Source organism: Lathyrus oleraceus, chromosome 5, assembly GCF_024323335.1.
Source record: "Lathyrus oleraceus cultivar Zhongwan6 chromosome 5, CAAS_Psat_ZW6_1.0, whole genome shotgun sequence".
Taxonomy (NCBI): Eukaryota; Viridiplantae; Streptophyta; class Magnoliopsida; order Fabales; family Fabaceae; genus Lathyrus; species Lathyrus oleraceus.
This window is the reverse complement of record NC_066583.1, coordinates 532951313-532965857: the sequence shown is the minus strand read 5'-3', so window position 1 is coordinate 532965857 and position 14545 is coordinate 532951313. Positions and strand designations below refer to the sequence as shown.

At 36.8% G+C, this 14545-nt stretch overlaps 1 protein-coding gene and 1 long non-coding RNA gene across 4 annotated transcripts; both read left to right on the top strand.

Moving 5' to 3' along the window:
• The first annotated feature begins 1688 nt into the window (after positions 1–1688).
• On the top strand, positions 1689–2512 carry LOC127081879 (uncharacterized). The gene is made up of 2 exons (XM_051022108.1): positions 1689–2027; positions 2132–2512. The coding sequence occupies exons 1-2, from the start codon at positions 1689–1691 to the stop codon at positions 2510–2512; spliced, it is 720 nt and encodes a 239-aa protein (XP_050878065.1).
• A 6168-nt stretch (positions 2513–8680) lies between these two features.
• On the top strand, positions 8681–10845 carry LOC127086140 (uncharacterized). 3 transcript variants are annotated; one of them, XR_007789409.1, is made up of 4 exons: positions 8681–9388; positions 9491–9543; positions 9664–9781; positions 10299–10803. It is a non-coding gene; the product is annotated as an uncharacterized LOC127086140 (long non-coding RNA). The 3 variants fall into 3 exon arrangements; XR_007789410.1 differs by having other exon boundaries at positions 8683–9388; positions 9491–9781; positions 10299–10366; positions 10510–10845; XR_007789408.1 differs by having other exon boundaries at positions 8684–9388; positions 9491–9781; positions 10299–10801.
• The last annotated feature ends 3700 nt before the right edge of the window (positions 10846–14545 follow it).

Here is a 14545-nt window from a genome sequence, read left to right as displayed (position 1 = left end):
GTGAATTTTGATGCAGCTATTGAAATAATCACGTGCGTCATCACGTGCGCGATAGAGTTGAAAAATTTATATCGTGTGGGCGATGCTTGTAAGACGCGCGCGATGGGTGTTTTTTTGGGCTATTTCTGACGCGTTCTGAGTGCTTTTTAAGGGGATTTTCAGCAGTTTGGAAAGGGTTACACATTCTTGCATTGGAAGCATAATTTTACAGCATTAAAGGGTGATTTTGAGAGCATCTGAAGTCATTGGAGGTCAATCCTTCAAGGGAATTCATATGTTATTCTTCTTTATTCAATTGGTATTGTAATTTTCATTATGAGTAGCTAAAGCTCCTCCAGGTTAGGTTGTGTGATGACGAACCTTATTCAATCTTTTTGACATTATATATTGGTTTGACTTTGTATTGAATTATAATTTTATTAAGTTGTTGCTTATTCTTAATGTGTTTTATTTGAGATACTCTATTAATATAATATTGGACACATATGGATTACTGACCCTTAGCCTATGTGTTGGATCTAGGGAAATTTTCTACTTACGGTGGTTGAATAGGGATAGGAGATCCCAAGTAGTGGCATAGGGAATTAATTTTCTATATAATGTCTAACCCTGCTTATGCTGACGAACTAGGGCTAGAAAGCTCTGAGTAGTGGTTAGTGGGTTATTTTGCGGGGGACTGGCTATAACGATTTTGTTAATTCTCCGTGAGATTATAAGGATAAGATAATTCATACAAAGCATCATACATCAGTGGGTTTAGCCTATCTTTGTTTATCTGTATATATTATGTTTATTGTTCTTTGTTATTGTTTTCTATCTGATGCTTAGTGATCTTTATGGGTGAGATAAGTCTTATACCCAGACTTGAGTGCTCTTATAATTTGAGGGTGGTATAGTCTTGTTTGGCTTACATGGATTTAATCCTTAATGAGCTGAATTAAGATCCCCTACTCAATGGAGGCCCCTTTAGGATTACTGATGTCTTACGAGTAGTCGTAATTGACATTACTTTTTCCGACCTGGGAGCCCGAGAAGCTAAGGACTTTAGAATCCTTAATCCATCTTGGCCTTTTAGGACGTAGTGTGGTGGCTATTCAGGTGTAGACTTGAATTAGTTGTTACACGATACTACATTCTGACGAGTTTCTCTTAAGAATAGTATTGGTTGACGAGTAGTTGTTCAAGTTGATAATATCCAAAATATGGGATTATGACTTTGGCAACTTTTAGAACCTTTTTTTACAAGTGATTATACCCTTAGTACATACCTTGTGGTTTGGTTCTTACCCTTGGCTCCATGCTCGTGACTCCGAACTTTTGGACCTTGCTTGTGTGCCTTGTGTGATCTTGTTTATGGTTGTTGCATCATGCATCTATTGCATTCATGAGCATTTTTTCTCAGTTTTCAAGGAACTTATAGATTCTCTTTGCAAACATCGTAGATATTTTGACCATGGATATTGGAAGAAGGAATACTCGGAAATACAGCTTCAGATGTCCTGATCTTAAGGAGGTTAGAAAGCTAGCATCTTTTGTGGATGATCCTAAGGATTTCAAAGACCGTTTTTGGAAGACTTTTGTCGGTTCTATCTACTGATGTTGAAGATGGTCTTCTTTGTACTCTGGTTCAGTTCTACGATCCCGTCTACCGGTGTTTCACTTTCCCTGATTATCAATTGTTGCCCACCATGGAGGAGTATGCTTATCTTTTGGGTATACCAGTTTCTGATAGGGTTCCTTTTTGTGGTTTGGAAGGGATTCTGGAGTCTCAAGTTATTACTGAAGCTATTCACCTGAAGAAATTTGACGTAGATGCTAACCTCACTGTCAAAGGAGGTATTATAGGGTTGACTTCAAAGTTTCTGATGGAGAAAGATTTTTCTTTTGCTAATGTTGGTAGCATATTGGCCTTTGAAACTATTCTTGCCTTACTCATCTATGGTTTGGTCTTGTTTCCAGACATTGAAAATTTTGTCGATGTTATTGCTATTAGGGTCTTTTTGGTTGGGAATCCTACTCCATGCTTGGTGACACCTATTTCTCTATTCATCATAGGACTTCTAAAGGAAATGGAATTATTGTTGGTTGTTCACTTTTTTTGTACAAGTGGTTTATTTTGCACTTGTCGCAGTTTCCTATCTTCAAAGAAAACAAGGGTTGTTTAAGGTGGTCTCAAAGATTTATGTATCTCACCAATGATAACATCACTCGGTATTCTTCTATTTACGATGATGTCAAGATTATTGGTAGTTGTGGTGAGTTCACTAATGTGCCTCTTCTTGGTACACAATGTGGAATCAACTACAATTCGGCTTTAGCAAGGCGTCAAGTTGGATTTGTCATGAGGGACAAACCTAATAATAATTTGTTAGAAGGCTTATTTTTCCAAGAAGGGAAAGATACTCAAGGATTAAAGACTAGGATGATGCATGATTGGCACAATATTCATAGGAAAGAAAAAAGTGAGATTGGATTGAAGAATTGTGTAGCTTTGGAGCCTTACACTAGTTAGGTGAATAAGAGAGCAAAAGAATTCAAGATGCCTTACGCTTATGAGAGGCCTATGTCTTTAGTAATGGTCAAATCACCCACTATTCATATTGAAGGCATAAAGGAATTGCACGAATCTTTGGATAGGATGAAGCAAGAGAAGGATGTTTGGGAAGACAAGTTTCATGCTTCAAACCTTGAGAAGATAGAATTGCAAAAATAATTGAAGGAAAGGGGTGACTTGATAAAGTTGCTTGGGAAACGTGCTATGAAGAGGTCAAGGAACCAAGAGGATTTATTTTCCCATAACATTTCATCATCTACCCATCTTTCTAGTTCTGGCGTTTGGAAAGGCATCGTAGATCAGCTCGTGATGGAGAAGGATGCCATGAAGAGCAATTATGAGAGAGAGATCAAAAGACTTCGTAAGAAGTATCGACTTGGAGTTGGGTCATCATAGGATATGATTCCATAGACCTGGTTTCTTTCTGCTTATGCTTTAGGATTATTGAAATTGTATTTCATATTGCAATCCTTTCCATTATTAATAAAATAAGATTTTCAGTATTTCAAGATGTGTTATTTCCTTTATGATGTTTGCAATTTTCTTTATATCTTGAAGTTTCTTGGGAACTTTTCAATTGCATTTACATATCATCCATCATATTTCATATCGGTCTTGCTTTGTGTGAGTTTTCCAGGTGTCCCATTGCTTCCTTTTCTTGGTCTCCATTCAGACAAGCTGTCTCACCAGTACAACACTCGTGCTAATCGACTGAAGAAGATGAATCGTTTAGAGCAAGAGAATCATGAACTCCGCGAGGAAGTGACTACTTCGAGGGATAGTTTTTAAAGGCTCACTGCTATGATGGAAGCTCTGGTGGTTGCTCAAAATCAACCTCCTCCTCCTCCTTATACTCCGCTTCAGAGGACTATGATTTCTGAAATCACTTATGTACCTATTTATATCGCTCCGGTCAGTGCTCCACAACACCAAATGGATCCTTGTTTCCCTTGGGGTATGCCTTCTCACTTTGTGCGCAAAGGATATCAACCTGCTATTGAAGTTCCCTTTGCTCAACCTGTTATGTCTATACCACCTCCCGTGGTCCACGCTACTCCTTATGTGGAAGAACTTATTTTCCATGTTGATCTGAGTGAAACTGTTGGTGCCTATGAAAGGATGGATGAATTTTAAGATCAATTTCAAGCTATACAGAAAGAGATTCAGGCTTTGAGGGGAAAATAGTTGTTTGGGGATAATGCTCATGATTCGTGCCTAGTTTCTAATGTGAAGATTCTGCACAAGTTCAAAGTGCCAGATTTCGAGAAATATAAGGGCAACTCTTGTACTTTGTGTCATTTGGTGATGTATGCTTGCAATATGTCAACTAAAACTGATAACCATCAATTGTTGATTCATTACTTTCAAGATAGTTTGACAGGTCTTGCTATGAAGTGGTACATGGGACTTGATAGCACCTAGATCCGTACTTTCAACGATCTAGGAGAAGGTTTTATTTGTTAGTATAAGTATAATATTGAAATGGTGCCAGAACGAGATCAACTCCATGCTATGTCCCAAAGGGATAAGGAAACTTTCAAAGAGTATGCATAAAGATGGCGCGAGACTGTTGTGTAAGTTAGTCCTCTGTTGGAAGAGAAAGAGATGACAAAGTTGTTTTTGAAGACGTTGAGTCCTTTTTACTATGACCGGATGGTTGCAAGCGCTCCTAGTGATTTTACCGAGATGGTAAACATGAGAATGAGATTAGAAGAAGGTGTCTATGAGGGACGACTGAAAGAGAGTGGTTCATCTGACAGTTCTAGAAGGTATGGGAATGGTTTGCCCAAGAAGAAGGAATATGATGCTAAAACTATTTCATAAGAAAAGTGTAGGAGATCTCCGAGGAGAAATCAACGTCATCAGCATGTGGGACCAATTACCCCGGTTATTAATCCTACTCCAATTGTTCAAGTAACACCAAGTTATCAACCACATTTTCAACAACGTACCCATCAATAGAATCAGCATAACCGTGTTCAAAGACCAACACCATTTGATCCAATTCAGATGTCCTATGCATAATTATTTCCTGATTTGATACAAAAGAACTTGGTATAGACTAGGAATCCACCAGCTACTCCAAAGGAGCTTTCATAGTGGTATAAATCGGATCATCATTGTGCATTCCATCAAGGTGCGCCTGGTCATGATATTGAAAACTGTTTCACTTTGAAAGCTGAGGTGAGAAGACTAATGTAAAACATTATTTTTTCTTTTGAAGACTCTGGTCCTAATATGCAAGCCAATCTGTTGCCTAAACATGGTGGTGCAACTATGAATATGGTTGAGGGAGGTCCTGGAAAATACTGTGTTTTTGATGTCAATCTGATTAGAAGATCCTTGGTTGAGATGTATGCAACTTTGTGCGAGCTGAGATATTCTGAGCAAGATCGTGATTATTGATGTATCTATTTGAGAAACCCTTGAGGGTGTGCTGTGGTGAAAAGAGGTTTGCAAGAGCTGCTGGATCAAATCTTACTCAGATCACGAGAGAAACAAATGAGGATGAGCATGAGGTAAAGTCATAGTTCCCCATTTCAATATCCCAAAACTAGTTGTGATTGCCTACAATAGTCAAAGGTCTGTTGTTTCTCCTTTGGTTATTCATTTGGTGGGTCATACGCCCTATGAATCTAATAAAGTTGTTCCTTACAAGTACAATGCTACCATGCTGGAAGATAGAAAAGAAGTCCATATTCCTTCCCTTTCTTCTATTGTGAACATTGCTAATGTAAGTGGTGTGACCCGAAGTGGTTGAGTATTTGCTTATGTGGCTCCTAATAGAATTGAAGATGCTTCAGTGGGAAAGCAAACTCAGGTGAAAACTCCTGTTGTGCAGTCTGGCCAGTCCAGCAGAGTGAACCAGAAGACTGATCAGGATGAAATGTTGAAGTTAATTAAAAGAAGTGAATTCAATGTGGTGGATCAGTTATTGCACACCCCGTCCAAAATATATGTCTTATCTTTGCTAATGAATTCAGAAGCTTACATAGAGGCTTTATAGAAGGTTTTGGAGTAAGCCTATGTGGATCACGATATAATAATTGGCCAATTTGATGGCATTATGGACCACATTAGTGCGTGTAACAATCTGAGCTTTGGTGATGAAGAATTGCCCGAGCAAGGTGAAGCTAGAGGAAATATACCCGGACGTATCGCACACTCGAACATACAATAGAGTCGCCATCGAACTTTATTTATTCCCGAAGGAAAGGGAAAACATCGATAAAACCCGGGGGAAAGAGATATGATGGGTAAGGAAGTCAGTTATGCAAGGGGAAAGTATTAACACCCCTTACATCCATGGTACTCCATGGGAACCGTTTTGATTTTTCTTGCTCGAATGAGTGTGATATTTAAGATTACTAACAAAAGAATAAGGGGAAAGAAAGAAATAGATAAAGTGCTCGGTGAGGATTGGGGCCCTCATGCCTACGTATCCTCATAGTGCAATGAGGAATTCAAAGCTCCGGAGTTCAAAGAACTAGTGGTAGGAGGTAAAAAAAATTGTGATAAAAGTATGGTCTAAACCAAAGGATAATGTTGTTTGAACTCCAACAAGGGGTGAAATATGAACCCAAGAGTAAAACTGGTATGAACCAACAAGTGAGGGGCCTAAGGCATGGTGTCACTATATTAGAATAACCGAAAACAAAAGGGATTACCTGTATACAACTGCAAAGTAAGTAAGGATATGTTCGTCTAAGCAACAAGAGCACTAACAAGATAAACAAATCGGCTCTTGGTTTATAAAGGGATACAAGATGGAGCTCAAAAATATTGTGTAGTCGGCTCAAAGAGTAGGGTATATCACGTGAAGTGAGTGAAGGTAGAATATGAATGTAGGTCGTGATTAATGCTCCATGGAGATGAATGAAGGGAATTCCCTAAGGTAGAAGGAATAAATAAGTATGCTCGCGGAGGATTCGAACCCTTGTGCCTACATATTCTCATCGTGCAATGAGAAAATCAGAGCAACCGTAGTTCAGCCCACTAAGGCTGAAACAAAGAGAGGATATATGATAGGATTGCCCAGAGGCAAGGCAAATTTCTTAACAAAGCAAGGATGTGGAATTAACCAATGATGATAATCAACCACAAGGACAAATGAGATGTAGCCAGAGTCTGAAATCCATAAGGCAAGATAGATGAATGTCATAGTATGAACTAAATACAAGGGCAAAGAATAGATCCCCAGAGTCTGAACTCAATGAGGGCAAAAGGAATATAATGCCAAAGTTTGAACTTCATAACAATGTCAAAGGTTTCCAGAATCTGAACTTCATGGGAAGAATGTATAAGCATGCCATAGTCTTAACTATACAAGGCAAATGAACTGATCTGAATTCCAGAGTCTGAACTCAGTGAGGGCAAAAGAGTAGGATGCCTAAGTCTAAATTGTAAGGCAATGGAAGAGGTAGCTAGAGTCTGAACTCAATGGTTTGGGTGAGTGAATGCCATAGTCTGAACGGTAAGGCAGAATAAGAAGTCAAAGTTTATACTGTATAGAAAAAATCAGGGTGGCTAGAGTCTGAACTCAATGGGGAAAGGATGTTAAGATCTGTATCTTATAGGCAAGGAATAAAGCTAGAGCATGTACTCCATAGGCTAAAATAAGTGTCAAGGTTTGCACCTTATGGGCAAGAAACAAAACCAGAGTCTATACTCTATGGGCTGAATGCCAAGGTCTGTACCTTATAGGCAGAGAATAAAGATGCCAAGGTCTGTACCTCATAGGAAAAGAATAAAACCAGAGTTTGTACTCCATAGGCTAAAAAAGTTGCCAAGGTCTGCACCTTGAGGGCAAGCAACAAAGTATGCCATAGTCTGAACTAGTAGACATGAAGCAATTGATTGAGAAATGGGTATGTGACCGTAAGATAATGATCCTAAGAAATGTATGAACATCCAGGAGGAGAGTCTGATACTGAATCCAAGAAGAGAGTAATGATACTTCAATGTCGAAGGATGATAGATGTGTAATGATGTTTCACTGTTAAGGTGTTGAATGAATGATGCTTGCTTGAAGAAGAAGACTTGTCAATTGTGTGATTCAAATTGCACTAAAGTCTATGAACAAAGGCGAATACCTTGAGCAACTGGGCCAAGCTTCCCGTGCCCAATGATATTCTAGACAAGGATAGGAATTCTCCACTCTTGTCATTCTTTATTTCTTAATGCTCATAGCGTGCAACTGATAGGAGATCCTATGTGTTGATCTTACTTATGTGATGCTACTTATTGTAGAAGAAGACTTGACAATCACGTAATTTAAATTAAGCTAAAGTCTATGAATAGAGGTGAATACAATGAGCAACTAGGTCAAGCGTCCCGTACCCAAAGATATTCAGAATGAGGATAGAAATTCTCCACTCTCATTCCTTCTCTATTTCTTAAGATTCGTGCCAGACACTTTGAATTATGATCGACAAGTGTTGATACCTTTGCAGTGCTTGAGAAGTAGTCCACCTTGATAGCTATGCTTGATTGATGTTGACTTGAAGTCTTGATTCTGCATTTGAACCTTAAGGTCTTGAGCTCCTAAGATTCAGCATATCCACAATAGCTTGAGCGTGATGAACTTTCTATATCAAGTGATCAATGGTCTTTTGATCACTTGAATAGGCTTGGGGTTTTACAACACAATTACAAAGGATTTGGTTGACCAAAGTGACCTTTGGTCAAAACTAATTTGTGGCATAAAATCAGTTAAACCATGTATAACAACCTAATAAATTGATCAGTTGGATTATACCAGTTGCATCTATACGAACCCTAGGATAAGGGAGCATGCATATTAGAAACTTTCTAAACCCTAGGGGTGATATGGATGTTATGGAAAAAAATAGTTAATATAGAATTAACAATCAAAGATTTAATCAAAGTTAATTAAAGCTAATTAATTTTAATCACATCTAATATGACATTAACCTAACAAAATGACTTTGATTCACACAATCATAATTTAAAACTATGAACAAGTTAATTAAAACAAAATTGAAACAAAAAAAGATAAAAGAGAACTAAACTAGAATGAGGCAGGGGTATGCAGTAATGGATGGGGTGTAGAACTAGTAAGTGGATCCATGGGCTTGAGGTTAATCCCAAACATAAGAAACCAATGGAAGGAGGATGATTCAGACTCTCAAATGATCCTCTCCAACTGAAAACAAGACCTGCACAAAATGTTCACAAGCCAGCAAACCGCGAAACTGAAGCCAAATATCGTGAGAATTTCCAATCGTCGCAGTTGGGTCACACACTTCGATTGGCCTAATCCCCATTTTCCCCATCCTTTAATCCTGCAATAGCCATCAATGAGGAGTATGCAAAGAGGATATTCGTCTTTGAAAGCAAGCGTTTGGGTTATTTCTTCTTCATGTCATTGAACAAAGAAAATTTCTGAGAAGAATCCTTTGGGAGAGGAGCTTGGTCGAGGAACGGTTTTGGGAAACAAGGTTAAGGTCGAGTCCAATTTCAACTCCATAATTCCTCTTCCGTGTGAAAGGGATAATGAAAGCAAAGTCGCAGGTGGAAATAGAGATGACAACAATAGGTACGAGCATAGCGGAAACTAGAAGAGCTTAAAAAAGTGCTTATTTGAATAAGCAACCTCTTCAGCAACAACAAACGCAATACAACACTCCTTGCTTAGAATTCCTGCGATCTCGACTCGAAATTTTCGGTTCTGGTTTCACGCCTCAAATTCGAATTTGGTTTTTATATTAAGAAAAGAACAAACATCTGTGGGAAGAGAAGATATCCTCTGGTCGATTTGAATCATTGTCGTCGGAGATTGCGAGAGAAAACCAGAGTTGCTTTGAACTTCAGGTCTCACTTCTCCTTCATCCGCTATTGTTGTCTACGAATCATTTCCCTCTTCCATTTTCTTTGAATTTTTTAATGCTAAGACTTATTTGTTGATTGCTGCAGGCAAATTATGGATCGTTGTGTGTGGATTGTGATTGAAGAGATTTTTCCATTGCGTGAGTGTTATGCCTTTAGTGCTTATGTAGTTGCGGTTGTTGTGTTTGCGTGAATTACTTTACAATTGTTGTGAGCTTCTGAGAATTGTGAAAAGGTTGATGCGGTTAATTCTGATGTAGTGTGCAGAAGAAAAAAGATGCAGGATTAAGATGAAGGTGAGGCAGGATGAAGATGAAGGTGAGGCAGAAAGAAGATGAAGGAAGCAGAATGAAGATCTCCCTTCAAATTGCAGGGAAGGTGTGTTTAAATAGAACCCAAAAGTTTGTTAAAAATGTATAATGAAACTCACCTGAAATTTATCTCAAATTCACTTTTAGTTACAAATGAAAATAGTTAGTTATTCAAATTGTTAGAAGTTAACTGACACTGTGAAATTCTGTTAGTTATTTGTGAAATAATTATATTACCCTGTTAATTATGTTGTTCTGTTATGACAGTTAGACTAACCTCCTTGATGAACTTGGGTTGAGACTGATTTATGTGAAAAACGTTGTCATGAGTTTTGAATTGTTTTGGTGGAGTTGATCTGTTATATTAATTTAATTGTTAGTGTTAGGGTGGATGTGGTTTGGTGTTAACTGGAGTTAATTGCAATGTCGATATCTTCTTTGCTAGGCATAATATTTAGTGTGATGGTAATTAAAAAAATCATGTTGCTGTTAATTGTTGTTAAATTGGTGCTCAATGTTGATGTATAATTCTGCGCTGGTTTTACAACAAGTATGTGTTATAGTTCTGTTTGCTACAATTACAGGTTTACATTGGTTCTGGTGTGCACTTGCAGATCTGGTCAAATGATGCATGTCCTTGGTTTTATAGCAGGTTTGAAGTGGTTTAGCAGATGGATTGTGAGCCAAACGTTGCTGCAAATTCACAAGCCTTGATATGGTTCTGCAGCAATGTTGTAGGTCATGTTTGGCCTGGTCTATGTGCATGCTGACTTGGTTTTTGTACTACAATTGCAGGTTTAGCATGTTGCTGCAAGTTGATGTCCATGTGATGGCTTGGTTCGTGCATCACAGTGGTTCAAAATGACACCAAACTTGGAAACCAAAAGCAACAATGTGTCATTGATCAATCATGGGTCAACATGGATCATGGAAAGATTAGGGATGGAATTGGGATTAGGACTAGGAGTTGGGGTTGAAATTGTATGGATTTTGTATTGAAAATTATTTGGAATCAAGTATTAAATGGAGAGCTAATTAAATGTCAAAATTGTTATGGAAATTAAATGCCTTGCATGTTGGATTATAAAAATTGAATGGTAATTTGAAATTAACTTTGAATGGTTTGTTTGGAATTGGAAATTATTGAATGTATGCAAATTATTAATTAAGAGTTAAATGATTAAATGTTTGAAAATTATTAATGGAATGTTTGAAACATGCTATAGAAAATGAATTAAAAGTTTGAAAATTATTAATGGAATGTTTGAAACATGTTATGAAAAATTATTTGGAATGAAAGTAAATCAAAATGCATCAATTAAAGACCAATAGTTAAGAGACCCAAGGTATAACATAATCAAATATAAATGATCAATTTTATGTGCCTATGGAATGAGTGGTTGACTTTAGTCAACTAGTTAATCAAAAAGTCAACAGTTGACCAAAGTCAACTGTGAGGCGCGGAATAGAATTTTCATGTAATCACAAGGTGAAAATCCAAATCAAAGTCCACTAGGACCAAAGCTTCTTGATAAGGGCTTCAATATTATAAGTAATGAAGCCATATCTCAAGAAATTAGGGTTTTATTCTCAAGATGGTCATGTGAAGGTTCACATCATACTTCTAGGGTTTGATCCATAAACAGACCCTAGCTTTGCAAGCTACAGAGCTTTGAACCCATCAATTAAACAATGTTAACATGAATGAATGCATATGAATGGAACATGAATATGTACGGATGAATCTCAAGTACAAGGTTGAATGAAAAGATGAAAAGGGAAAGGAAAATTTTGGGGTACGACACAAGAGAGGAACCATAATTTGCCTCTGCAAATTTCCATGAATTGCCAAGAAGATGCTTTGTCCAATGTGCTAGTTGACACTGACTTTTCTTTAATGTTATGCCAAAGTCTACTATGTCTAAAGTCTCTTATCAAGGTGCGCCGATGAGGTTCAGTGGGGTTGTTATGAAAGTCTTTGATGGCTCGAAGAAAACTGTGATTGGGGAGGTTGATTTCCCGATGAAGATAGGTTCGTACTTATTTCAGATTACTTTTCAAGTGATGGATATTCATCCCATCTATAGTTTTCTCCTGGGTCGTCCATGGATTCACGAAGGTGGGGTAGTGACATCAACTCTCCATCAGAAGTTAAAATTTGTGAAGAATAGGAAGTTAGTGATTGTGGGTTGCGAGTAGGCCATGTTGGTGATTCATCTCTCTTCATTTTTGTACATTGATGCTGATGAATTTGTGGGAACTCCATTCCAAGCTCTTTCTGTTGTCATTGACAATGCTGTTAAGAAAAATAGGGCATCTATGACTTCTTTGAATGATGCCCAATAAGTTGTGGAGAATGGTCAATCTGTTGGATGGGGTCAAGTTGTTGAACTTGCTGAGAACAATAACAAAGTTGGTTTTGGCTTCTCTCTTGGTTCAACCTATAACGGTGAATTCATGACCATTAAGCTATGGATAAACTTAACGTCAATAAAACCAGAGTCGCCACCGCGCTTTTATTGTTTCCAAAGGAAAAGGGAAAAGTACGAACTAAACCCAAAGATAAGAAGTTTTCAAATCAAAACTAATAAAATGCTAGAGATTACAGGTAAGGGGATTGGTTACACAGAGGGAACACGTTAACACCCAAAGTGTCCTAGGTACTCCTAGGGAGCCCTTTTTTATGTGTGTATGTGTTTTGGTATAAAATGATGTTTGAGAAGAATGAATTGTGGGGATAAGGAAAGAATTCATTGATTATATTTTTGTGTTTGACAAGACCTTGAGACTTGTGCCTACGTACCAACATAAAAATGAGGGATCAAAACCTCGTAGTTCGTGGTATCAATTTCAAAATGAGTGGATTGCTTTTAATCAAAATTTAAGTGAAAAGAGGCGCAAAAGGGCCCAAAAGTTTGAATGGGTGTTAGTTCTTTTTGTCTTTTGAAATTTTAAGTCAATATGATTAGATTTATTTACAAATTTGATTTAAGAAAAGAGTTTGAAAATTCATTGGCATAAGGCCAAAGTTTCTAATTTGAAATAAAGTCTAAGTTTGAAATCACAAGCAAAGAAGACTTTTGAAAAGGGGGAGAGATTTTGAAATTTAAGAAATGTGAGGAAATGAAGAGACTAATCCTAAACATAAAATTAAAAGTTAAGAGTTGAAAAGATCTGACCAATGGGATGCAATCCAACAAACAAGAATGTCATATAGAAACCCACTTTCCCTTTGGACTTTGAATTAAGTAATTATCAACAAGCAATTAGCAATATCAGACATCATGAAGATCAAGACATTAAATAAAGATAGCCAGATCCAAGCAAGCAAATCCCATAGCTAGCAGTCTTCTTTGTCTTCTTATGTATCAGATGAAATACTCCTTGATTAACTCAGAATAAGGCATTAGGCATGAGTTCAAAATAACAGTTGCATCAAGATCATGTAGCAGATGAATTCAAGTGGATCCTAATACTTGCATCAGATGAAAGCTCAAATTACAATAACTTGGTCTCAGAAATGTTGGCATTGGCCAAGTCCTTTTGCATATGGAATGTTGCCTAATCCTAAGTCCAAAAGTTCAGATCAAACCCAACAGTCCACACAAATATATTTTTAGGGTTTTTGTTGTTTATTAGTTATTTTAAGGTCCTAAGACCACAAGCACACAAAAAAATACACAAACAAATATATACAATCACAATATATGGCTCAAATGAGCAAAGTGAAAATGACATAAATATAAACAAGTTAAATGATATGTAAATGACAATGAATCGTAAATGACTTGAAAATAAATTGCATAAAATAAATGACTTGAAAGTAAAGCAAATATTAATAAGAGTTAGTCAAATGTTAGTCAAAGTTAATTAGATGTTAGTGGTGTTTTGCTTTTCAATTGATTAAGTCATTCTTTGGAGAACACTTAACCATCTATTCACAAGCATGAATCCTTTAACCAAGACATCTTCTAAAGGGAGGAAAAAAGGCCAAGTTTCCATACAATACCATGAAAGATGGGATACTTACAATCTCACTTACTAGAATGCTATGCCTTTAGGGTCAAATTTTGCTATATGTTAAGCAATCGTAATTGGACTTATGTAGAAGTCACAACTATCTGAGGTCGGGCAATAAAAATTTAGGTGCTAATGCATGTTATAGATTTGGTATTATGAACCAAACTCCTAAAACATACCACACACTAAAAGAAAAGATCAAAAGGATGGACCTATCTCATGCATACTTGTATTGGTTCATCTAACACAAGGTTATAGATGAACCAATTAGCCTTAGGCTCTTGAGATTTTATTGGTCAATGAGAGGGATGGAAGAGAATGGGAATAAGATGAAAGGGGAGGGGAGATGAGAGAAACAAAAAATGATCATGGGAGGAATTTTATCAAATTAAAATCATTCATTCATTTTGAGAGATGAAATGTACATTTCATCAATTCCCTAAATCCAATGATTTTAACCCAATAAAAGTCATATCAACTCTGACCAAGGCCCAAATAAATAGTCAAACATCACAAGACCATAAAAATGACTCAACATAATTTTTACACAATTAACCAATTAAAAATCAAATTTAAAATGCATTAAAATTCAATTTAATTTGGTCAAAACGAAAAATCTCTTCAAAACACCAAATAAACGGTCAAGAGATTTATCCTAGGTCAAACAAGGTCAAAGGACCTTAGACAATTTTTTTTATCATTTTTGAAAAGTCAGAAGTATTTTTAAACAATTAAAAATATGCACAAAAACAATTAATTCATGAAAAATATCAAAATTAATTCAAAAAATAATTTTAATTCAAAAAATGAA